The following is a 26871-nucleotide window of genomic DNA, read 5'->3' as shown; positions in this document are numbered from 1 at the left end:
GTAACTCTTCCATCCGAGGTACTTTTGCTGTTCGTGATGAGTATGATAAAGGAGTGAATAATTAACGCCGGAGGCCAAGTTTTCGGGGCTCAACAGGTGGCCTGTACATTATTCACCACCCCCCACCCTCCAACCAGTACGTGTACGCACGTACAATATCGCTATCAAACTAAGCCTTTACACGTGTTTAATTATACTCCTACCCTTGTTATATTTCATTGCAGGCTTACGAAGTAAAGTTCTATTCTTCAATTAGGTTTCTTCCACTAATCAGTACTCTACAAATAAGAAGATAATGCAAACTGTGGGTAGAATAAGAATATTTTACATGTTCTTTATTTTTAAGGTTGCATGAATTAAACTTCCAATCTATCATTCCCATAATCCTGGTTATAATTCTGACTCACGATGGTGTTTTTAATTACCCTAAAACGTGTAACGTAATAATATTGTAACGTAATTACTCATTTTGTAGAAATGTATGTATCTGAAAACATTAAAGTATGATACCAATGAACATGAGGGTAATAGTTCAACCTTTGTGATAGACTATCGTACAAATAAAGTCCTGTAAACAATTGTACAATAGAAAGTAAACAGTTTAAAAATACACAAATCCATTTGTAACGTAAACCCAAAATAAATCAGTACATTGTCTTATTTTAGATTTCTTATATTATAATGAAGTATATTTGCTTGTTTAAATATGTATGACAGCAGTTTATGAGTTAAAAATGATGCATGTCCAATTTAAAATTAAGTTCACAAATTTCGAGAGTTTGTATTAGCCCTCAATTGTTAAAATGTCCTCTGAGGATATCCATGCACAGATTATTCAATTTTAATTTTCTCAGCATTCTCATGTTATAGCCTTGAGTTAAACTAATTTGTGAGTGAGGACGACAAACTTTCACAAACGCAAGCTGCATGCGACGATTTAAAACCTTGCTATGTGTTACCCAAAAAGATTAATTTAAAAGACAAAATATAGCTAATAAACTTTGTATGACAAATCATTCGATACCGTAGATACAAAGTTGTTGAATGCGGGCGAGTAACAAATATCTATACGAAAAAAATTAATCAAAAAATTAATGGCTATACACCATTTAATTTATTTCTATATGACAAAGAGAAACTGTAGTACGTATGACAAAAGATCACATTTCCACCTACCAAATACAATCAAAATTTCTAGTGATGACGGGGCAATTGCCATCTGGCTATCATCAATATAGACAGGTGATGAATCCACTCGATCATAATTGGCCACTAGCACAAGAACCGGTCTGCCCAATTGAAATTGATTTGATTTATTCCATTTATTTTTAAAGACCACTAAAGACTGCAATTGAAAGAGAGTCAAGTTTTGAGAGTCTGGTTCACATCCTTGGATTATATAATGAATATTGAGAGTTGTTGCCTACTTCAACTACTTATATCCTTTTTGGGAAAATGCGTATTATGTTGATACGTTTTTTTTATATTATATCAAAGAGATGTAAACTTGAACTCATACCGAAGTCCGACACCATAGATATCCCAACCTTTGATTCTTCATTGCGGTTTTGATTTAAAAATTTTTAAAATGTAAGCTGTTTTTCAATAGACAAAGTTTTTTAATAAAACGAAGTAACAAATTTCTAAACTTGATAATATTTTGCAATAAAATAATAAATTAATTCGGCAGTTGAATTTTTGTCTTAATATACAGTTTTGATTCTAGCATTCACAGCCTGCAACGTGTCCAGATTCCAAGGTGAACATAAGGTTCTTCCTTGCAGCTGCTTAGGTACTTAACTGCAGACAGTATCTTGCCAGTAATCCTTGGTCATCTGTGAATTATTCATGTTTTCCTCACCCGCATCCAATAGAAAATGTTTCCCTATAATAAACCAAAGTTTAGTGAAATGAAGATTGTATAAATAAAGGGTGTTGTCAAGCCAAAAAATCCTTTAAGGAACTTTTGTCCTCAATTCCTTGCTTATACCAACTCCATTTGGCGTTACTTTCTAATGCTATATCGTCCATTCTGACTTCAAAAACACTCAAATGTCTCTGATACATTTCTAATATAGCAAATTATTTATTACTTATAAATTATTTACAGCTCTCCTAGTGTTCAGTTTTTGTTTTTAATGAGATTCTTATCAATATTTAACGTTTTTTATTGTATATAAGTGCTAGACAATTATTTTCATAACTCGTGTATAAATTATAATCTCTAAACAATGATAAATAACATAACTTAGTATGCCGTACCTCTAACGCGAATAGCCCATTCTGTGTTTGAGCATGTTAACTATTACGACGACAACTCTTTACCTACCTGCATCATTGGCTATTTTTTATCACATATGTGTTTTATTGCCAAATTAGATCGTGACCAGAACCCATATACCAAAAACATTTCCTAATATCATTATATTTGTATGGATATAAAAGAACAAAATAGTATCATCTGTGCCAGACATGAAGTATAATCCTTTTTCTGTTCTTCGGTTTATTAATACTTGAAATAGAATACGAGAGTTTGAAGTCAACCATTGAAGTGTTTTGCACTAGTGTGTGATATCATGTAAAAGCACTTTGATGTAACTTGAGACTCACACATTTTTCAATAGTCCTGCATGACAAAATTGTGTTAAGATTGGAAGTTAATTATAACACGCAGTGACGTATAGTCTACATGTCTATCATTCTTAGTGGCCTACTGCAATCATTAACGTTGGATGTGTCCTGACTCAGCTCTTAGTAACAGAAGCTTAGCATATTAGATAGACCCAGCATACGACGATGATGGAGAGATGTATTTAGATTGACTTGATGTACTTATTGTCTGCTTCTGCTTTCTTGTTAGTGTGCACGTGGAACCTAATCCACTGTTTGTCACACAGGTATGACGTGCCTGGGGCCGTGTGACGTCAGCCTGTGTGTAGTGTGACGTAACGTGGCAGTGACAGTGCCGTAGTGAAGTGTGACGTGTGACGTGTGACGCGTGCTGTGACACACACCGATGCATTCCAGTAGCATTCCGTGCGAGCGCGGCCAGTGACGCCCACCCCCGGGGAGATGGGGCCATGTGCGTCTCGGAACGGGGAGACACCGTGGGGGGAGCCACGATAGAGCGAGGGGGGTCGCTCAGCCCCCTGGGGCCCCCGCAGGCCGAGGGGCGCCGACCACGCCGTCACCATCTCCACAGACACCGCCACACTTCGCTCTCCCTCTACCGCAGACTCTTCAACTTCGTCAAGCAAGCATGGACCGGAGTCAAGTTCGCTCTAGGTTCGTACGCATGAGGTGTCAACTCCCGCATGGCTGTTGTCCGGAAGTTCAGGCAGAAGCCCAACTGCCTGAACTTCCCCCTATTCGATTACTTAGTTCTGCATGTAAAGGATAAGCATCGGTACCAGTTAGCTCACAAAGTTTTCAGAGCCAGTAACTGAACGTGAACCCCAAATCCCTCAGAATTAGCTTGGCATTTTTTTATTTAAGTTGACAAGAAAAGCTGCTTTTCATATTATAATAGAAACAGTTGTTAGATGTGTATTATTAAGCATGTAATAGGTTTTAGAGTAAATCTAATGTAAGCATACTATCGATGCGTATTACTGTTTAGTAATATTTAGATATTGCTTTATTTATGCCAAATTAAAGTGTAGAACTGGTGTGCACTGTCTTTAATAAACAAAAATAAAAACTAAAAGGTCTTATAAGTTTAAACTGAACTTCAACATTCTTTATCATAAAGTACGAGTATTTCCTTCTCACAACATTCATGAACTCAGGTTTATCAATATAACATAAAAGCTTCACTGCCTTATTCTATTTACTGTTACTTTACTTGTCTATGGCCGATACATGTTCTTTTATTATAATTACTTCATTTTACAAAGGATGTGTGTGCTCTTCCCATGCTACAGTGTGCGACTATTGGCAAGTAGTCTCTTCTCTTGTTTTTATCATCTCTTTTTAGATGCTTGGTAGATTAAAGGGCTTGAATAAGTATGACTTTCAATCCGGTTATCAGATATCTTAACGCTTTGTGTAGGGTAATAAGCTAGGTAATAAAACTAGGATATTGTTCACTGTTCCAAATGGAGGCATAACGTTTCCTCCTCCATATATGAGTAGCGAAAGTCAACATTGACGTCATCACTCCAATCCAACACCAATACATCATATTCCAGAATCATACAGTTTATAGATACTGTTTGATCCAACCGACTCAATTTTACCCATAGGAATATCAGAACTTTATATTTTAATTGAAATGACCGGTGGGCAGTTCTATTCTTCCTGAGATCTTTTTATTTTCACTCATATCGGCTGTCTCAAAGTTTAATCTAGTTAGCATCTTGTTGAAGGAAGGTCAAGACCATCAAGTATCCATCTGAAGCACAGCAATTTTATATCAGATTAAGTAAGGATACATGGAGATATAGACACACAATTTAATAATGCTTATCTGCATTTAGCCTAAATTATACAAATAGTAGCGTTAAAATATTAATCTCTCGTCCAAAGTATAAAAATATTTAGGACTTTGTATTATTATAATCACCTTCTTTCCTTAGTTCACTTGATATTAACTTACAGCATAATTTAATTTTAATAACCAAAGTTTTGAAATTGTCTAGTAAAAATTTGCTCTTTTTAAAACTTGGTAATGTTTAAAGACATCCAAACATCTAAAAATAAACTGTACACCTTGTTGTTGAACCTTTACTATTCTTACATAACGACATAGTATAGTTAGTGTAAACATTTTTATGGTTTATATGGCTACAAATCATTCCCAGAACACCTCAGATCAAATTGTGAACAAAATTGACATAATTACTGAAATAATCAAATTTGTGTTTGAAATGGTTTTAAATTTGCATATATTGAACTGTAGAGATATAAACGCTTATAGTCAAAACAAACCGTGAAATGTCACAAAATATGCAATATGTATGAACATCGAGTCCACTATTGAGTTACAAGCTCTCCTTCATTTAGACGGGGCAATACGAGACGCTAGGTTACTAGTAGAGCATGTAAGACCAAGAACGTCACTGGTGACCGTTTCAGAGCTCATATCTAGTGGCACCTCGCCAGGTGTACCATTAAAATAAATTATTAATACCCGTACTATATTCATGTTTTCACCAAATTTACCACAGCATGACGCCAGTGCGTATGTAGTCCGTAGAGTTCAAATGACATAAATGTTAACTCAATTTCAACCTTGTTCGAATATAGAATGACACTGTCACGCTACCTGTATTAAGTTATGGACAGGACATTTATAAAGAAACGTATAATGATTTGGTACATTACCAATGCTAACTATGTCGACCCCTGTACGGTAACTACACAATGTTAACTAACAAAAAAGTTAGTCCTGAGAGTAATGTGGTTAGCAGCATTTTAATACATTGTTTTCATTAACATACTGGCACATTTTTATTGTAGAAAGACAATTTCGTTTTAAAGATGGAATATGATTTAGAAAAAAGTGGAGTTACAGTGTAGAATGTTAGAAACATGGAGTTTAAATCGATACTCTAATACTATAAGAGAAAAAATAAAGAATTTGAGGTAAGGTGAGGAATACAAAATCTTCTTCAAATATACATTGATGAGATTAAATAAATGGTAGCTTTACTGTACAGGTTTGAGTTAATTTTTAATATATATTATGACAAGTGTTTGCAGTCCGTTTTATATTCTAGTGTAATAACTTTCATTCTAAAGTATTTATACATTAATGCACGAATTTTTTTTTTTTTTTTAAGGAGAGGCCAATCCCCTTTTAAGCCTTATTCTGTCCACCCCCATGGGCCACTGGCCTGTGCGAGGATCTTATCAAACAGAATAAGGGGGAGAGTCGATACAGTACAAGGTCGATGGTACTGATAAAAAGTGCAATGGTCACTGACAGGATTTGAACCTGCGTTATCTCTAACTCAGACCCAAAGTCCAACGACTTAGACCGCTCGGCCATCGCCACTCCCCAAGTGTTAATGAAAAACTTGTGCTATGGGTTTGTCAGTTCAGATTGTGCCAGAAATCAAACGATAAAGATTCTTAAGATACATTATCGCTTAAGCCATACACCGAAAACTATGTACTTTTGAAATAAATGAGTCTTGTGTTGTAAATCATTATCAATGATTTAATGAGTTAACATGATTTGAGTTACCTGCTATAACTGTCATATCTTCTATATTTATTAATCTCCACTAATTGTGCAAGTTGTTTTCACAGCCCATTGTGACAAATAGTAAAGATAAACAATAAACTCATCGTTTGGTCTTATTTCTCGTCCTTTTTGAGTGTTTTTGTTTGGGAAATGTAAAGTAACGTTTCGTAATGAGCCTAACACAAGGAAATATTATTTCGTTTGTTAAAAATAAAGTACGATTAACACATACTCGCCTGTATCCGTGGATTACCAAAATCCTTGTCACGTTTCTACGTTTAAAATGATGTCGTAAACTTATACGGAATTAAAAACAGATTATAGATGAAGTTATATATTTTTGATAATAGATTATGGCAAGAAGTGAGGTTATTACATCATAATTAATCTATAAACTCTGATATCGCATTCCCAGTTATCAAGCTATATGTCACTTGACGTATGACATTCTTCGCCAGTTGTTCTGACAAGCCTCAACGGTGAACTCGCTTCAGATAATTTAGTCTTCTCACGTTTTTCATTTCCCTCTATCCTGCTCATGTCTACATTAAGGGAACCTCCTGTCTTCTATCGTCATCACAACACTGTAGGTGTTACCAGTACACCACTTATTTAGACTGTTTAGACATTAATACTTTGTAATAATACTAGATTAGCACATACGTTAGGACTTTGTGGGTATTACACACTGTAATATGTATTCAGTGCTTATCTTTTGCACACAATTATAATTATAATTTTACAAACAACTATAAGTAGTTTTAGCTTTTTACATATGAATATAAATAGTATGTACCGAAATTACATTAGTAGCAGTGTTAAAGTACTAGCTAACGGCGATTTGTAGTAAGAAATTATTTTATGTAATAATGTAATTGACTTATTTGATATAATAAAGAAGGCCAATCAGATAGTATATGAATGTTGAATTTAACTCCAGATCACCTTTATCTTCGTTCAGCGTCTGGAAAGTGACACTGTTACAGGTGACTCCTGAAATCTGGAGTCATGTTCCTCTAAAGATATTCAAAAAAGTAGGCTTTGAAATAATTATTGAGGATATATCTGCCTATAGGAACATGTTTAGTACCTCCTGGCATATAAGAGGGTACAGTTTTTACAAGTTCCAGGACTATGGAGAGATTGCAGCTTCCAGAACCTCTTAGACTCTGAGAGCTCTATGACATTCTCAATGAGTTATTGTCAAGAAATATCCACATTTTATAAGTGTCCGCTTTCTTGGAAACCTCACCTTATTAGATCTTTCTGCCATTTAGACTCTGTATGAATCGCGCCGTAACGTAATTTTTTCGCTTCTAGAATATTTTGATTTTTAAATTCCATGTCCTTCTGAAACCCTTGTCTTCTAAACGTCTCACCCCGTGGAAGAATCCAATTTTATCAAAATTTCGAATTAGGAAGATACAACCTAAGAACTTCTGATCATTGATGGCTGTTTAATAATCATTGAAAAGGTTCACTCTTTTCAATGTAGTCTAAAACTATGAGACGTAGATATACAAATATTTTTACTATCTGATCTGAAGTAAGAATATCGTCATTAAAATTGGTTCAAAATGATTATTTCAAACTATTACATAATCTTTGCCAGTACCACATTTTGACCTTCAACCTCATCATCGTACGGAAATAAATGGAGATTTGATAAAAAAAACCAATGAAATTATGAGTGCTTTATAGTTTGACTGAGATGATCAATAATAAATTATCCCCTGCATTCTATATAAAACGGTTCTTTTTTCATACTATGTTTGAACATTTTAACAACTGAACATTTAAACAGTATACAAACTTTTTTTAATATTTAATCGTAAGATATACATTTCTAGAAAGATACATATTAATTCACTATCAAACATTATATATATATATATATATATATATATATATATATATATATATATATATATATATATATCAGTTCTATGTGCGTGCATCTTACAAGCAAATTTAGTTTAAAATTATTTCATTGTAAGGACTATTAATAATCTCTATAATCTGAGAGGTCTAAAATGTAAACTTAGCATGTGTTACATATGTGGATATTGCGTGAGAAACTGGCATTATACGCTCTCGGTTTTCCATCAGATTAACTTTAATACGGAATTCTTATTCAGTAATTTAAGAGTTAAATTTAACAAGTGTTTCTATTAAAGCTGCATGTAACTGCTATATTAATTTGGAATGCAAATCCGTATTTGTTAAGGATGATATTTATTGAGCTGAAAATAAGGTGTAACGTAATAATAAATTATTCTAATTCAAACTAAACCCTGTGTACTTTATACACTGCTGGATGATTGAGCAGGTGTTTGTCGCCAAAGTTGGAAAATAAACTTAAAAATCACTATATTTTTGTTATTAAAATTTTACAATAACTTATATAAAAGTTTATTTACAACATTAATTATTTGAAGTTACAAAAGGATTTTGGTAATTTTTCATCATGTATTAAAACATTTAAATCCTGTCATCCTTTCATACAATTAAAATTTGGTATTATTTTAATTGCTTGGATATAATCTAGTAATATACCTTTGTTTGAAGCCCTTTCATTCTTCCATGATCAATATTTCAAAAGTTAAATCTGTTATGTGTGTATGCCTTCATGGAAATAAATTCGTTTAAATCTGTTGTAATTCAAATATGAAAATCAAGTTACCGTGAAACTATTAGGTTGTAAATATATGTATACTAAGTTTTATTTGAGTAAAATAAAGTTGTAGCGTTAGTTTTTCTTTTTAACACGTGAGGAGAAATACTAATATCTATCTAAGGCCAAACATATCAAAATTGTCTCTTCGTGCATATAAGAAAATGATTCTCAATTTCCGTTGTATCACATAAGTTTTTTGTATCTATATTGAAAAAACCTAACCTCAGAATACAAAATGTACAGCCTGAAAGTAATTTACGACGTTCGTACATTGGTTTTTGTGGAACGCCATAACCACAGTTTTGACTTTTGTTGTAATATTTCATACTCCGCCAATGATTCAACTTTAAAATGTGACATTTTTAGTATGACCACTCAGAGAAATATGGTTGCAAGACACATAAACAATCTCAAGTTCACTGGATTATGGAGCGTTGCTGCGTCGTGTTTTACGTGTTGCCACTGTGCCTCCCTCGAACTGTAACAGCTCAGTTCTTATCAAGAACTGTTTAAGAGCTAGAAAACAGACATATTAATAACTACTCCTTGAGGTACCATCTTCTTCGCCTGATGTTTTGCTTCTATAAATGTTTGTGTAGACGTAAAAATATTGTGCATAAATTTCCAGATGTTTCATAATAAATTTTAGTTGTATGAAAGAGTTTCAAAGCATTTCAAACATTTGGTATCGATTTCTAAAATTGAAAAGAAAAACTTATTTATATAATTTTATTAACACATAATGAAAAATTTCCTAAATCCTTTTGTTATTTCAAGTAATCCATTTTATAAATTAATTTTTAAATACCTTTGCGTTAAAAAAATATATGAATAGTATTTAAGATCAGATTTCAATAACTACAAAAATGCAGTGATTTCTAAATTGATATTCAGTTGATTTCTAATTACCGTGACTGTGAAAGTGGAGGAACAATAAGGGCATATTTAAATGTAATTGTTGAGTTCAGCTCCTTTTTATCTTAGTGCAGAGAAGAGATCAGACGCTGTGACGGACTTGACCCCTAGAATCTGGATTCAGCATCCGTCTGAAGAGTTCCAAAACAAATAGGCTACGAAGAAGATCAAATCGAACTCTTTACATCTTTTCTCTTTGCATCGAGACAGCTAGACTACAAAATGAAGTATAATCCGTATGAAGAGGTTTTCTCATCAGATGCAAAATTGAGTGCATCACATGAGTGCCAACACAAGGTGAAAAGGAGCTTAAATCAACATTTGGATTAAATCAACCATTCATATCACACAAAGATTATGGGTACAGTTTATAGTTGTTGAAAGAGCTCAATATGTCAACACATACACGTGATAAATTGTTAACTCTTCCAAATACTGCGTTAGATTAGATAGGAACGAAAACATTCGTTGTATTTAGCTATAACAGCATTACAAATATTTAAGACAAATTTGCTAATGATTTTATATAGACTATGACAATGTTATGATTGTTGTAGATGGAGCTTATATTGGTACTGATAACTTACTTACATTAAAACATAAAACCAATATTTAATACTTTTATTATTTTGTGAGGCCTTTCGATATCAAGGATATCTTCTTCAGACACATCACAAAAGTAAAATATTCCTATACCGATTCTGGATTGCTATACAGTATATTGTCCATTTCATGTCTTTTAAAAAGTTTTATTTGTTTTCATAATTATAACTTCCAAAAAGCATAAATAACATTTTAAATATCATACGTGATATTAGTGAAATAGTTTGATTTATGTAGAAGTATTAAGAATAATATGGAATAATTGAACCTTTAAAATAGCTTTTAATACTGTGATGTACATAGATTTTGAAATCTGTTATAAGTTTATATTATTCTTTTTACTTATATCAGAGAAATGTTACAAATAATATATTACTTAAAACTGAAAAGTACCATTTTTTTGACAACAGCCTCATGTAAATGGGAATAATGTCTGATTTATGGTCTAGAATTTTGATACGGAATTAGCACTAGACGCAATCTGTAAGTTTATGGAATAAAGCGTGGTGGTCATTAAACTTCATGTTAACATCAATCATTAGTCTATAGTTGTTGATACTAAATAATAATAAAGAGGTTCAGAAAGAACTTTGCAAAAATGTTTGCATATCGTAACCCAAACTCTAAATCAATCACTGTTCTAAACTGTATACGTCAAAATAGAAAGACTGATTCAAAAAACATTTTAACTGAACATTTGAACTGCCATGACTACCAAAGAAAATATTTAATAATATATAAAAGAAAATTCTGTTTCACTTGTAGAATTTTTTGGATAATAGGTTCAAATCTACTTTCATTACTACTAAACATTTATCTACATTCTGTATTTCTAAATTCATCAACTGTTCCACAAAGGTATAGTTTTAAAGCTGAGCGTTGTCAAATATGAAGCACTTTGTTTACATTTAGTGTTTTCTTGTTTATTTCAATTTGTTGAAATGTGTTGATCTTTTCATTTTAAATTCCCTGAATAAGAAGGCATGCAGTTCCAGAAATATAAAAGTGAATCAGGGTTCTCTTTCCTTTTCATCTATTTAAACCGTGATTACTAAATGAACTATTTTACAACTATCAAAATAGAATTTGTACACACATTTGTTTTCTTTGACTTTTAAGCTTACAAATGTGTTTTAAGCTTGTCAGTTTAATATTTTCATTGATAAAAAACGTTTATGACAGTTATAAATAACCCGTACTGGTAAAGATTGGTTTAATATTTACTCTGGAGGACATACCATATCGTATGCTTAATCAATTTACATCTCGCCGTTCTGTTGGGTCTGGATTAGCGTTAACCGATAAATACAGTTGTTCCTATCAATTAATTCATTAATTCATTTTAAATGACATTGAACTAAGCAAATCGCTTTACTATTCATTTGTTTCACACTAGTCCATAAACTGTCGGTATAGGTTTGTATAGGCCTATTTGTTTATTAAATATATAAATCATACGTATATACACACGCGATATACGATAATTTGTTAGTTTTTAAAATTTTATCAAAATCAAGTATTGTTTATGTACTTGTATATTTTTAAGACTTCAAGATGGAGCCTTCTCATAGTTTGAGATTTATAATTATAGATCTGGTTATAAGTGGTTGTAAGACAAACAATTGTTATAAGATTGCACAGTATTTAGGTCTTTAAAACAAGATTTAATTTTAAATAGTGTTTCGACATCTCATAAAGTTTCTAAATAGTAGCTTGTTCAATTTTTTGAAATAACAGAAACATGAGAGAGAATTAATATCCATCTTCCGTAATTCCTAACTAATGCAGATCAAATATGAGATGAATATTAATCATGGCCTGAATGAGTTCAGAAACCAAAATATATTTATTTAAAACTGCCAGTACTTTCGTTTCAATTTATTTGAGCAAATAATTTCACTAGGTTTTTCCACAGTACAGACGAACAGTTTCAATTGAAACTGGTGGCGCGAAATAATGTTCCAAAAATATAATATAATAAAATAATATACCAACAAGTTTTTAAAAAAGCTTAAATTTTCTAAATTATTTATATACTGTAGGTTTCGGTATTAGTAATTGGATATTTTGGAGGATTCAACATATTGAGCCTTAAAAGTGATGATATAAATTTAAATTAATTGAGCACGTTTTAATGTGAATCCTGTAGCTCAATATACATTGTTATTGATTGTATACGTTATCATGGTTTTCAATTTTTTATGTAACGTGTCTATGCAGCTTAGGTGATTAAAAATTAATGTTCTTATTTGAAGCTTTTCGATTACGTTTTATTTATACTTCACTTTATATTTATTTACTTTTATTTATACTTACTTTTATTTTATACTTCACATATGTTTAAAAATACATTAAGTAAATGGGTGAATTGTCAATCATTATATTAGTCGTATTTGACACACACACACACACACACAATGCCAGACCTTATAATTTAAAAATCCACGAACTAATTACAAAAACTAAAAGATCTATGAAATATCTAATACAAAAACTGCTACCCATTATTTAAAAATTCTGCCACAGATTAAAACACCTTGCTTTTACGTTTATGTATTTATATTCCTTTTGATTTTAAGCAATGATATCTGCAGTTCAAAACCCATAGTAATGTATCTAACAAGGAATCACAAATTTAAACTCTTGCTTCTAATCAAATTACGAGTATAATATTCTACGCAAATTAATTAACATTTTACGCTATTTGATACATATTATTGAACGAATTTCGTAAACCCTTGACTTCCCAAAATATCAGCATTAAAATGAATTTTTACACGGAAAACTCTTGCTCATTAATATGGCGTCGTAAGGTATACTATATTTTTGAGTAACAGTAGACTTTATTTCGCAATAATTACACTCAACAGTGCTTAGCTCGAAGTGCTGTTACCGAACCTTTGGACTCAATGTTTCAGTTTTATTTTGTTCTGGTCCATAAAACCATTTACGAGTATTTACGAGATAATTGGATTTCTCTTAATAACCAGCCACAACATCAAAACCTCAAAAAAGTTTATTATTAATTGACAAGATAATAACGTAATGAAGTTTTAATTGCATCGTGATATGATTGTGCCCTTAGGTATAATGGGCACACAACACTGCCTGCTAAGGCACAACACACGCTAAAGCACGCAACACTGTTAAAAGTCTCTATATTATATTCACCTGTTACGCTTCACTAACGAATTCTTGGATACAAAGTCTGTAAGGGATCGATTTAAAGGGCGCTCGGCTCTTGGTGCTCCGACCTTTAGCAGCATACTTATTAACGTTAGGACTTTTCCTGCTATTGAATCTTAGTCTGGATTAATGAACTCCAGATCTATAAAATCTCCTAGTCTATAGAAGTTCTCACAAATCCCGGAAAAGCCTACATTCGTTACTTTCGTGACCTGTTTAAGGCCTATTTTTCTTAAATGCTTAAATTTCACGGCTAACTTAAAACTGCAACGAAAACCGAAACAAAAAGAAAAATGGGTTATACGAAATTACGAATGGAATGAAAAAGGTTATTGGTACTAACGCTGCTAATCGATTTTTATTCGACGAACTAGCACAACTGGCACGGCTTGGCTGAATGGAATACCTAACCCTCGACCGAAATAACCACATAATATATCCCACAAGCACTCAATACGTGTTCTGAACAAAAATTTGTTACACAGACTTGCTATTTTTTCCGTGGAATATTTACTCACAGGAGTTGTACATGATTGTGAAGATCTGACATTTCAACCGACATTGGAATGATACAAATATATATTTGTTTGACGGACATACAAAAATACGCATTTTTAATATTACTAATACATCACATTAAAAAAACGCAAATAGAAAATATTCTTTATATACGAAACGTTGTAAAATTTATTTCACATTACCTCTTGCCACTTCTGGAAAGTTTGTATATATTTACAGCTCAATTTATAAATTCAAGATTTTCAGGTAACAGTACCGGTGGAGCATTAACTTTGTCTAATACAATCTTTAATGAATGCTAGGTCCTTTGAAGGATATGAAGGATATTTAACACTCCACCTAACTTTCGGGAGTTACCCGTCGAAATACAGCACTAGCGCTTATACAGCTTTGTGTAATACAATCTTTAGTGAATGCTAGGTCCTCTGAAGGATATGAAGGATATTTCACACTCCACCTAACTTTCGGGAGTTACCCATCGAAATACAGCACTAGCGCTTATACAGCTTTGTGTAATACAATCTTTAATGAATGCTAGGGTCCTCTGAAGGATATGAAAGATATTTCACACTCCACCTAACTTTCGGGAGTTACCCATCGAAATACAGAACTAGCGCTTATACAGCTTTGTGTAATACAATCTTTAATGAATGCTAGGTCCTCTGAAGGATATGAAGGATATTTCACACTCCACCTAACTTTCGGGAGTTACCCATCGAAATACAGCACTAGCGCTTATACAGCTTTGTGTAATACAATCTTTAATGAATGCTAGGTCCTCTGAAGGATATGAAGTATATTTCACACTCCACCTAACTTTCGGGAGTTACCCATCGAAATACAGCACTAGCGCTTATACAGCTTTGTGTAATACAATCTTTAATGAATGCTAGGTCCTCTGAAGGATATGAAGGATATTTCACACTCCACCTAACTTTCGGGAGTTACCCATCGAAATACAGCACTAGCGCTTATACAGCTTTGTGTAATACAATCTTTAATGAATGCTAGGTCCCTCTGAAGGATATGAAATATATTTAAACACTCCACCTAACTTTCGGGAGTTACCCATCGAAATACAGAACTAGCGCTTATACAGCTTAGTGTAATACAATCTTTAATGAATGCTAGGTCCTCTGAAGGATATGAAGGATATTTCACACTCCACCTAACTTTCGGGAGTTACCCATCGAAATACAGCACTAGCGCTTATACAGCTTTGTGTAATACAATATTTAATGAATGCTAGGTCCTCTGAAGGATATGAAATATATTTAACACTCCACCTAACTTTCGGGAGTTACCCATCGAAATACAGAACTAGCGCTTATACAGCTTTTGTGTAATACAATCTTTAATGAATGCTAGGTCCTCTGAAGGATATGAAGGGATATTTCACACTCCACCTAACTTTCGGGAGTTACCCATCGAAATACAGCACTACTAGCGCTTATAACAGCTTTGTGTAATACAATCTTTAATGAATGCTAGGTCCCTCTGAAGGATATGAAATATATTTAACACTCCACCTAACTTTCGGGAGTTACCCATCGAAATACAGAACTAGCGCTTATACAGCTTTGTGTAATACAATCTTTAATGAATGCTAGGTCCTCTGAAGGATATGAAGGATATTTCACACTCCACCTAACTTTCGGGGAGTTACCCATCGAAATACAGAACTAGCGCTTATACAGCTTTGTGTAATACAATATTTAATGAATGCTAGGTCCTCTCTGAAGGATATGAAGGATATTTCACACTCCACCTAACTTTCGGGAGTTACCCATCGAAATACTGCACTAGCGCTTATAACAGCTTTGTGTAATACAATCTTTAATGAATGCTAGGTCCTCTGAAGGATATGAAGTATATTTCACACTCCACCTAACTTTCGGGAGTTACCCATCGAAATACAGCACTAGCGCTTATACAGCTTTGTGTAATACAATCTTTAATGAATGCTAAGGTCCTCTGAAGGATATGAAGGATATTTCACACTCCACCTAACTTTCGGGAGTTACCCATCGAAATACAGCACTAGCGCTTATACAGCTTTGTGTAATACAATCTTTAATGAATGCTAGGTCCTCTGAAGGATATGAAGGATATTTCACACTCCACCTAACTTTCGGGAGTTACCCATCGAAATACAGCACTAGCGCTTATACAGCTTTGTGTAATACAATCTTTAATGAATGCTAGGTCCTCTGAAGGATATGAAGGATATTTCACACTCCACCTAACTTTCGGGAGTTACCCATCGAAATACAGCACTAGCGCTTATACAGCTTTGTGTAATACAATCTTTAATGAATGCTAGGTCCTCTGAAGGATATGAAGGATATTTAACACTCCATCTAACTTTCGGGAGTTTTACCCATCGAAATACAGAACTAGCGCTTATACAGCTTTGTGTAATACAATCTTTAATGAATGCTAGTCCTCTGAAGGATATGAAGGATATTTAACACTCCACCTAACTTTCGGGAGTTTTACCCGTCGAAAATACAGAACTAGCGCTTATACAGCTTTGTGTAATACAATCTTTAATGAATGCTAGGTCCTCTGAAGGATATGAAGGATATTTCACACTCCACCTAACTTTCGGGAGTTACCCATCGAAATACAGCACTAGCGCTTATACAGCTTTGTGTAATACAATCTTTAATGAATGCTAGGTCCTCTGAAGGATATGAAGGATATTTCACACTCCACCTAACTTTCGGGAGTTACCCGTCGAAATACAGCACTAGCGCTTATACAGCTTTGCAACCCCTTTGTAGGGCATGGAACCGGAATGGTCTCTCAAATCTGTATTTACGCCTGAATATAGAGAAGTTAATTGTTTATGAACGAGGTTTTAACACTACTGCTCCCCTTCCCATCATCGTTACTGCAGATACAACTCACTCAACCAACAGGCAGTATAAAATACACAGCAAACATGAAAGCTAGTAAACCGTGCACATGTACGTTGGGTGTGTTTATTTGTATAGCTTTGAAGTGAACTTTGCTAAACACATCTACTAAACGTGACTTAAATCACAATGTACCATTGTAGATTTCTTATAAATAAATCATTTCGAAAAATAATAATTATATAATAAAACAGTGTTAAGGTCCGCGGGAATTTTATTTTCTAATACATTTGAAAATCTAATAAATATTTAGGAAATATCTTATTTCATAGACATTTATTTATTAATTTTGGAGGCCAGACAATTGACATGACTTAAGAAATGTATTTCTTTGTACAACGTGTAACTTCTCTGTACATATTAAATATTAAAAGTGAGTTATTTATGTTTGAATAAACCTTTACAATGACTAAAATTACACTAATAAATATTATATTCAAGTACTTTTATTATACATTATATATTTTTGTACACTTTTTATGTAAATTTACATACAAAAAATATAACACATCTCAGTACTCGACAATAGAAAATAAATTTAATCAATTAATTTTTAATTGCTTTAAGGACTGGAAAATTTTATTTCTGTCTGTACGATATCTCGAGAACGAATCTATAAACTTAACATATTTTGCATGAAGTATACGTTAACTAAATATATAAATTGTCGAATATGAATTTCTCCTTGTTAAGCGAACTTACATAATTTAGCATTGACAACCCATAGCTTGCGTACTTTCCAAGATTTAAATCAAAAGCAGCAGACTCCCATGGTAAACAAGCCGTTAAAGAGTTAAAATTAGTAACCAAAAGGTTTTTTCAAACATGAGGTCCAATATTATGGGCCCGTTTATTCAGTTATTTATCAAATTTGACCAATACTTTGTGGTAAATTGTTTATAGATAAACAATGGAAGACCAAAATTGAGGCTATAAAAAGTAAGTAAGATAAAGTGGTTCAACCTTTACTGCTAATTAAGTTTTTAATTTAAACTAACTAGTTAAGATTACAGTGTCTATTATCAATTTCCTAATACACCAAAACTGCTACGGTAAGTTAAAATTGTCTCTCCCGTGTGGTTTAACATAAGGTTGAAAACTCTTATATCACAAGACGCTCTTTATAAACATTTTAATAAATAAAATATGCCAACGTTATTGTAACTATCATACTTGATTACTTAAACCTATGGACATTTCCATAAAAATTAAGAAGTGTTAGGAAAGTTGAGAAACCCTCAAGAGAATAATGTAAAACAATATAGTTGACGAACATTTTAAAAGTTACTTGTTGACTTTACTGACTTAACTTGTTAGTGGCCCAACAACCAACTTCGGTGCCCGTTAATCTTTTAAACAAACACGATGTTACTAACTACTTACGGACTCAATGATAATCCTCTTACCTTCTGTGAGATTTTGTAATTTATTAAACCTACCAGGATTTAAAACCTAGGTAGTTACAGATTATTTACCTGCATTCAACTAAACAATAGTTATTGCAATAATTTGTTTAATGCTTATCGATTATTCATTTATTATAAAGGTACGCCCATCCACCTTAAGAGAGCTATATTATTTTGTATTTTAAATATATGACCAGAATGAATTTTAGGTATATTTTGCCTATTTGTAACGTCATCAAAAAATAATTTCTCCTTTTTTAAATTTTTATTTTCAAATTTTATGCACCTTAAACGATAACCAGTAAAATTTTTAAATAAAAATGAATAGTCTATTAAATATAGTACAGTGCATTTTAATATTATCATTTTCATGTCTATCAAATTTAAAACGCTTTAAAAATATTTATCGGGTAAAAAGATCCTTAACAGTACGAAAATTTGTAAATTTTAAAATTGATGTTCGCTTCCAGTAGGGAGTTTTTGAACACATGTAAAACAGAAATCATGGATATATTAAAATTCTAGATTTTAAATTTCTGCTCGGTAAGAGATGGCACAGTTTGCTCGTGAAACAACAGCTGTTTAGTTGCTTGTGAAAATCGAGTGCAGACTACCAGTTAGTCGTTGCAGTTCATTTTTTAAGATGTTTATGTGTACTCCAGACCCAATGGTACAGTATTTTATTCTTAAATAAGGGAAAACTATTTTAACCAAACCATAAGTTTCCAAACGAGATGGAAAGGAAAGTTACTACAACTCAACCTTATATCTTCCCAAATGTGTATTTTGTTTAGTATTTCCTAAACGGTTCAACTGCACCATTGACAGCAAAACTTGAGGTAGCTAAATGAGTAAGAAAAGTCAATCTGGGCTCTGATAAACTTTCTTCTCAGATATTAACCTCCTATTTTTAAGTATGCGCCTTTTGTGGGGCTTTATCTTCCAATACTATTTGCTATTTACATATTTACTATTTTACTACACTTTTAATTATTTACTTAACTTTAAACCTATATAAAATCTACATTTGGTAACTGATTATGATGATAACACAAATCATATATTAAATTTTTTATATAATTACATTCATTATTACCCTGTTAATCATACAAGCTGAGCTTGAAATCGAGAAGGAATTTTCTTAACCTATCAAAATAGGGGTTTGGGGACCTCAGAATTTATTAAAATTATTTTGTACCTAAGAAAACTATGTTAGAGATGTAGCCTTGAAAAGTGTTTTATAAATATGTATAATACAATATAAATGAACCTTTTAACACTTTTTTGTAAACTTTTATTTTTGTTACTATGTACATTTCGAAATCTGTGATTTCATCTATTTTTAAGTAATAAAAATAAATATAACAACATATATTATTTGTATCTGTGTTATAGACAGCATTATTAGCAAAGAGAAAAATAACAAATAAGCAATTACTAAAAATCTGAATATACACGGAGAGCCACATTATACTATACGACATAATATATATTTATACTCAGAAATTATGAATAATCTTCCCCTATTAATTCTGTACATTATTTAAAATGAAATCGTGTGATATTTTTATCATCGATTGATCGAAAATGGTCCACGGTCTACTGTATATAGACATATCACTGTTATTAGACACCAAGATTCTTGGCTTTGCCACGTACTCTCTATTTCTGATTATAGCGTGCCCCGGTATTGTACTTAATAAATATCCACTAAAAATAAATATTGTATTCCATAAGAATAAATAATATGTAAGTAAAATTGAAATCAATTACAACCATTTGGACTATGTTGAAAAATACATTATATTTTAGCATTAACAATCCATGTGTTCAGGAGTAATCCACAGATAACTTAGATAAAATGAATAGTCGTACTGCTCATACAACAATTGCACTACGATTTACCATGTCGTATTTACCATGTCGATTTACCATGTCCTTATACTTAATTTGGCAATTATTTGCCCAAACATTTGGTTGGTAAAAATCTGAAGTTGGAAGAATTTGTCTTTAAACCAGTTGGTGGAAGTTTTAAATTCATATTCTAGTTAAATACAGTTTTATTAGTATACAGTATATTTTGTATATTCTTACACATATAGGTTTTATTTGTACGTATAAATTGTATACCATTCAATTATGTATTTATCGAACACAAACTTTCTTTTATGAAATAGGATAAATCTGAGAGTTAGGTGTAAATTGAAGACTGTGCTATTATCTGTGAATATGCCTAGGTTAAAGTCAGAGACAACAGGAAGAACGTTAACAAACGCAATGAAGAAAAATGGGCAAAGTATAGACCCTTCAAGCAGACCAGGCAGCACAGTTTAGTAACTCCTACCAACATGTACCTTCACATTTTAACGATATTTCATGCAAAAATGAACTTACTTGTTACTTTTCGTATGTGCCCCATGATGTTTATATAAGTTTGAATTTCTATTACTTGTTCATTCCCCCAAAAGATAATTTAGGGATTTTAAATTCTAGTAATACGAGTAATTCTCGTACCATCGATCTCCATAGTTTAACAGAGTTAAAACTATGTTTTAAAAGTTTATCAAAATCAGTCATGTATATGCAATGTATATCTATTTCGAAAAAGTCTTTTTTCTGCCGTTGTTTTTTTTCTGTATGCAGAGCCATGAAAATTAGTCTTCATGGAGGTTTTGTAACTTTACTGATAAGTATCTGTGTTGTTTAACAATAACATTATTTGATGTAGAAATAAGGAAATAATAGAAAAACCAAACATTGATATATTTTTAAAATTATAAAAATACGGGCAGTTCCGTTTTAAAATTATAATTACAATGTATGAAACACTGACCGTATTGATTATTTCACAGGCTGGTGCAAGACTCCGTGAAAATGTCATATTCGATAAAGGATTTATCTGTAAAACCTGGCATCAAACCCTTACGTTTCACAAAATTTGAGGTTACTCAGAAAACAATTTGATTCCAGTGACGGGATTTGAAGCAATAAACCCAACAATAGACTCGCAGACCGGTTGAGCGATTCAAAGCACAGTTCATTTGGTGCCGAGTCCTTCCGATTCTGATTGTATCAGATCCTCATATACCGCTTCAGTGGCGATCTTCAGACTTTATCCACTTTTAACACAATTGGAAAGCTATAGATCCAAGAGTGTAAGATAAGTACCTTTTGCACATTGGCGTACTGACAAAATTCAATCATTCATACCGTTACTGCCCTACAAAGTAATGCTTTTGTGAAGGATTCCATCCTAAACGTCTTTAGTTTTATGCAGTCCTTTTCCTGTACTCCCTTTATAATGTAAATAGAGGTATTGAACATCAAAAAGCAACTGTTTTTAATGAATATATTTTAGTTTATGAGACTTTGTATAAAAATATTCCATATCCAAATGTATCAGCTGTAATGGTGGTAACCAAATTAAAGTAAAATTGTATACTTATATAGGTTTAGAAATACCTATATTTTTCATGTGTCAAAATTTTAATTTAAATTTAATATAGTAAAACGAACCATGTTTCATTGAAATAGGAACTCATTTAAAGGAACTGTTAAAGTAATTTTGTTACATTTTCACAATTTATAACCAATTAAATTGTTAAAGAAATGTCAGTGTTATATATAGCCAAAGTATAATTACAAAAATATATATAAAGTTTTTTTGTTAAAAAAAAAAATATATATATATATATAATTAAATAGACATATGTATAGACATACCACAAAGAGTAAAGAGATATATATCCTAACTCTATTTTGGCTAACTGTGATAATCACCAGCAGTAAAGTGTTTTGAATATTCTTGTAATGTGGAAGGGAAAAAATTTCTATATGTAAAACATTGTTTAGTAAATAAGTTGCTAGTTTGTTTAAACGAGTGGAAATTGTAAACAAAATTAAAGTTATTTCCAAACGTATCACAAAAAAGAAAGGGGCAAACATGTTACTTTATAATATTAGATTTAGTTGTAATTGTCCTTATAGCCTGAAATTCCTTGATTGGTTCATTGAGTAATACATATTTGATACAATTCGACAAGTAAAATTTAAGTAGTTTTCGGTTATTCTAATATAATCTGGTTTAATTATTTTTTGCTTGCCCATTTACTCAAAGTGGGTAATTAATAATCATAATCGCTATTTAATCTCATCAGGTTGAAAACAATATTTCATTCGCACTTAAAGTACAATTAATCAATCATATATATATATATATATATATATATACAGGGTGTATATTATGTCTGGAAACACCCAAATATATCCTTTAATAATTTAAATATAAATTTGAAACCTCTTACAATAGTGATAGAGATTGGGCATCTACTTTTTGGAACAATGTTTTGTTATGTCACACCAACGGGGGGACGTCCTGCCGAGGGTATCGTGAATATTCTTAATGGAAGCCTATACCTTGTGATACATAATTTTAAAGGTAATAGCTTACTGAATTGAATGCCACAAACCGCATCTCAAGGGAATTATTCTATCAGAAAATAGAGCATTTTTAGTATTGAAAATTTACTGATGTTCAACAATGTAATTTTAACATGGTTCTTGCCCACAAAATGTGTTACACTAATTTTTTAGCATTTTTTTAAATGTTCAATTAAATAAAACAAAAAATTTCGTTATAAGCTGGTTCTATTAGCACAAATTTGCCAGTTTTTATTACAGTACAATTATGGAAAATACTTATGTTATTGATTTCTTATTACAAATAAAAAATAATGTATGCTGTTAGAAAAGTCTTACAACAAACGTTTTACCTGCATTTGGTGTCAAAGCAATTGTTCGAACTGTGTTCCTTCTACGGTTTGACAATGAGCCAATCTTGTGTAAAATGATTCGACAGAGTTGCCTAACATTTCTTCAGTTATCAAAGCAATCTCCTCTATAATCCTGTTTCTTAGGTCTTCCAAATTATGAGGCTTTCTTCTATAAAAACATTGGATTTTAAATGACCCCCATAGGAAATAATCGATTGGTGACAAATCCGGAGATCTTGGAAGGCCATTCGATTTCTCCTCTTCGGCCAATCCATTTATGAGGAAACCTTAAATCCAAATTACTCTCTTACCTGTCTCCCATAATGGGGTGGAGCACCATCCTGCTGAAACCATACATTATCAAAGTATTCTCCTGATGCAATTTGAATAGCTGGGATTATTTCATTTTGGAGCATATTGTAGTAAAGTTCGGCATTTAAATTTCCATTGATGAAAAAGGGTCCAACAATTTTGTTACCTAAAATTCCACACCATACGTTCAGTTTTTATGGTTGCTGTGAATGGGACTCAGTAATCCAATGTGGGTTTTCACTAGCCCAGTAACGGCAATTGTGCCTGTTAACATTGCCATTTAGGAAAAAAGTTGCCTCATCAGAAAATAGTATGTTGGTCAGAAAATCTCTATTGTCATCACTTTGCGCATCACAAGTTCACAAAACTCAACTCTTCTGTCGTAATCATCCTCACTTAAACTGTTGGACTAACTGAACTTTAAATGGTTTTGTATTTATTAATTTTCAAAATCTTACTCACAGACATAGGGTGCATATCATGTTGCTGTGCAGCTTTTCTGAGCGATGTATGTGGGTCTTCAATAAATGTTTGCAAAACATCTAGTGCATGTTCTTCATCTGTTGCAGATTGTATCCTACCCGACTTTGGCCGATTACGTACACTCCCTGTCATTTCAAAACGCTCAATAGTTTTTGATATTGTTGAAACACTTATGGGATTCCTTTCTGGGAAAGTGTCATTAAACAAATTACAAACTTCCCGATAAGATCTTTGACGATCGCCATATCCTCGCATCATCAACAGAGTAATTCGTTCTCTTTCAGACAATTTCCATTAAAATGCCAAATAAAAACTGAACTACTGTAATTAGATAACTTGTTGACAGCAATGCTTCAGAGACACTGATTAACTCGACAGGAATGATATGACCTTTGTCCATTTGTAATTCCCCAAGCTTAGACCTGTCTAGTGAAAGCTCCATGCTCAACAAACTGAAACCTGTAGACCAGATGATTAATAACACAATAATGCTTCTCATAGGCTAGTGACCTTTGTCCTCTTTAAACCTTCCTGCTGACTGGAAAACACCAAGTACAGATTCATAAGTAATCAGAGAAAGTGACTCATAAGTTTTATTCATTGTAATAAAAAACTGGTAAATTTGTACTAATGAAACCAGCTTAAAAATAAATTGTTTATTTTATTTTAATTGAACATTTAAAAAATGCTAAAAAATTAGTTTAACACATTTTGTGGCAAGAAACCATGTTAAAATTACATTGTTGAACATCAGTAAATTTTCAATACTAAAAATGTTTTCTATTTTCTGATAGAATAATTCCTTTGAGATGCGGTTTGTGGCATTCAATTCAGTAAGCTATTACCTTTAAAATTATGTATCACAAGGTATAGGCTTCCATTAACGAATATTCACGATACCCTCGGCAGGACGTCCCCCGTTGGTGTGACATAACAAAACATTGTTCCAAAAAGTAGATGCGCCAATCTCTATCACGATTGTAAGAGGTTTCAAATTTATATTTAAATTATTAAAGGATATATTTGGGTGTTTCCAGACATTATATATATGAGATATTCTGTTATGATTCTTTATGGTAGATTTGTACGATATTAAAAATGGTTTTAAATTAATTAAGTCCTCTGAACGTAATTACATATTTTTCCCCCAACCAGGATCAGTGCAAAAAGTTCTTTTAAGATTAAGGACAATGACAGTTTACCTCAGCTTCTTGCCCTTAGTGAACCTTTGAAACTTTTACATCAAAGATAATGCACCAGGGTGGTTTAATAAGAACGGTGTATAAACAAGCTTTAAGTAGTTCTCGTGAGTCAATCAAAGTTAAAGCAAATGTTTAATAAGGAAAAATCCAAGTTTGATATGATATTAAAACTTAGGACATGTTAACAAGAATTAACATCATTTAGTCATAATTACTGTAACCTTTTAGTCAGTTTTTTTATTTACACTGATTAGTTTAATAAATGGTTATGATTAGAATACACTTATTACATTGTTAGTCACGTAATAAAGATCAAAAACTTTGAAGTGGTGAGACGGTTTAACATGCTGTTTTTTTAGGAAGGTTCCACTCAAGTTTCAACAAAATGAGGTCTTAGCGTGTGAATGAAACCACTCTTTAACCCAAATGACGATATGTAAATATCATTGACAAAACTATGGGTAATTTTAGGTTATAAATAATTCACGCTGAGAGGTAACTCATTGACATCATCAATTAGGTTTCAAATCTTTGGCAATCTCTAAACGTCTTGAGAGCATTAGTAATTAAATCGTTTTTGCTTTAATTTATAACAGTTTAATTATATGGATAGTTTAAATGTTTGGAATGTTTGAACAAAGAATAGTCTGTGGTATAATGAATATTACCCCCTAGAATTAGGGGGTTTGCTGCCAGTAGGACTTACATAAACTCAGTTTTCTACAGATGAGGGTCTTACGATTGCTTGGGTCCTAAGCAGGAGGGATGCAGGAAGCGTTTCCGACCGAATGGCGTCATAACGTTGACCTCACACTCTCATATTTATCTTCCAGCACCAGAGACTTTTTCTTAAACTAAAACATAATTACAATATCAGGAATATATCGAAGTTCAGTTCATAAAATTTCAGGTCATGTTTGTTTTAAAAGCATGTCTGAGGCGTTACCTGATCAGGGAGGCCGGTATTAACTATTACAATATTGCAAAGGCCGCCGCGTCATTGTTTGAAATATTTTTCAAGAACCATTTTGGTTAGACTAGCAATTATTATATTCAATTTTATTACAACTTTTACTGTGAAGACTCATTTGAGCACACAAAACTGTTATAAATTGTGCCAGTAAAGAACTTGATTTGATATACACAACATTTAACCAAATCTTAAAAAAACGAATGCTTTTTCTATTTTGATTCTTGTTAATGGATTTGTTTTCCACCAAACGCATGGGAACTATTTTCTTGGTGGAGCAGCTCATGGTATATAATAATTTACTTCAGTTCCATTTGTCAGACTCCATATCGCTGATAAATCCCTCGATGATACGTCGTACAGTTAATTATTTTACGACGAGAATATTATTTGCCTAAATTAATTTGACATACTATTATGAGTACAGTATTAAATATAAATCTCAATTGATTTATATTATAGATCATGTTAAGATGAAAAGTTGTCCTGAATTTATTATTGTAAATGTTTACTTCAGATCAGCAAACATGAATACAAATAAAGCGATTCTCGCAATGTTGTTGTGTCTGTTGTAGAAGAGGACGTGAGTTCTCGAGTGTATTCACGTATGTAGTTTTCCGGAATTCCCGAGCTCACAAGATGAATTTGTTTAGACTTTCCAGAATCTAGTCTCATGTTTCTGATTCTTTTTATTTTTCACGTGGAATATTTCAAG

General features: G+C 32.3%; 1 protein-coding gene across 5 annotated transcripts in view; it reads left to right on the top strand.

Annotated features, from left to right (window-relative positions):
* The window catches only part of LOC124352731 (Kv channel-interacting protein 4), a 344993-nt gene that overhangs the window by 294788 nt on the left and 23334 nt on the right, over positions 1 to 26871 (top strand). Inside the window, exon 2 of one of the 5 annotated variants that reach the window (XM_046802367.1) lies at positions 2898 to 3285. The exons of the other annotated variants lie outside the window; for them this stretch is intronic. Coding sequence (XP_046658323.1) covers positions 3081 to 3285 — 205 coding nt within the window. The 5' untranslated portion in view covers positions 2898 to 3080. The remainder of the gene's footprint in view (positions 1 to 2897; positions 3286 to 26871) is intronic. 5 annotated transcript variants of the gene reach the window in all.

The sequence above is a fragment of the Homalodisca vitripennis genome, chromosome 1 (genome assembly GCF_021130785.1).
Source record: "Homalodisca vitripennis isolate AUS2020 chromosome 1, UT_GWSS_2.1, whole genome shotgun sequence".
Classification (NCBI taxonomy): Eukaryota; Metazoa; Arthropoda; class Insecta; order Hemiptera; family Cicadellidae; genus Homalodisca; species Homalodisca vitripennis.
This window is presented reverse-complemented; position numbering and strand designations above follow the sequence as displayed.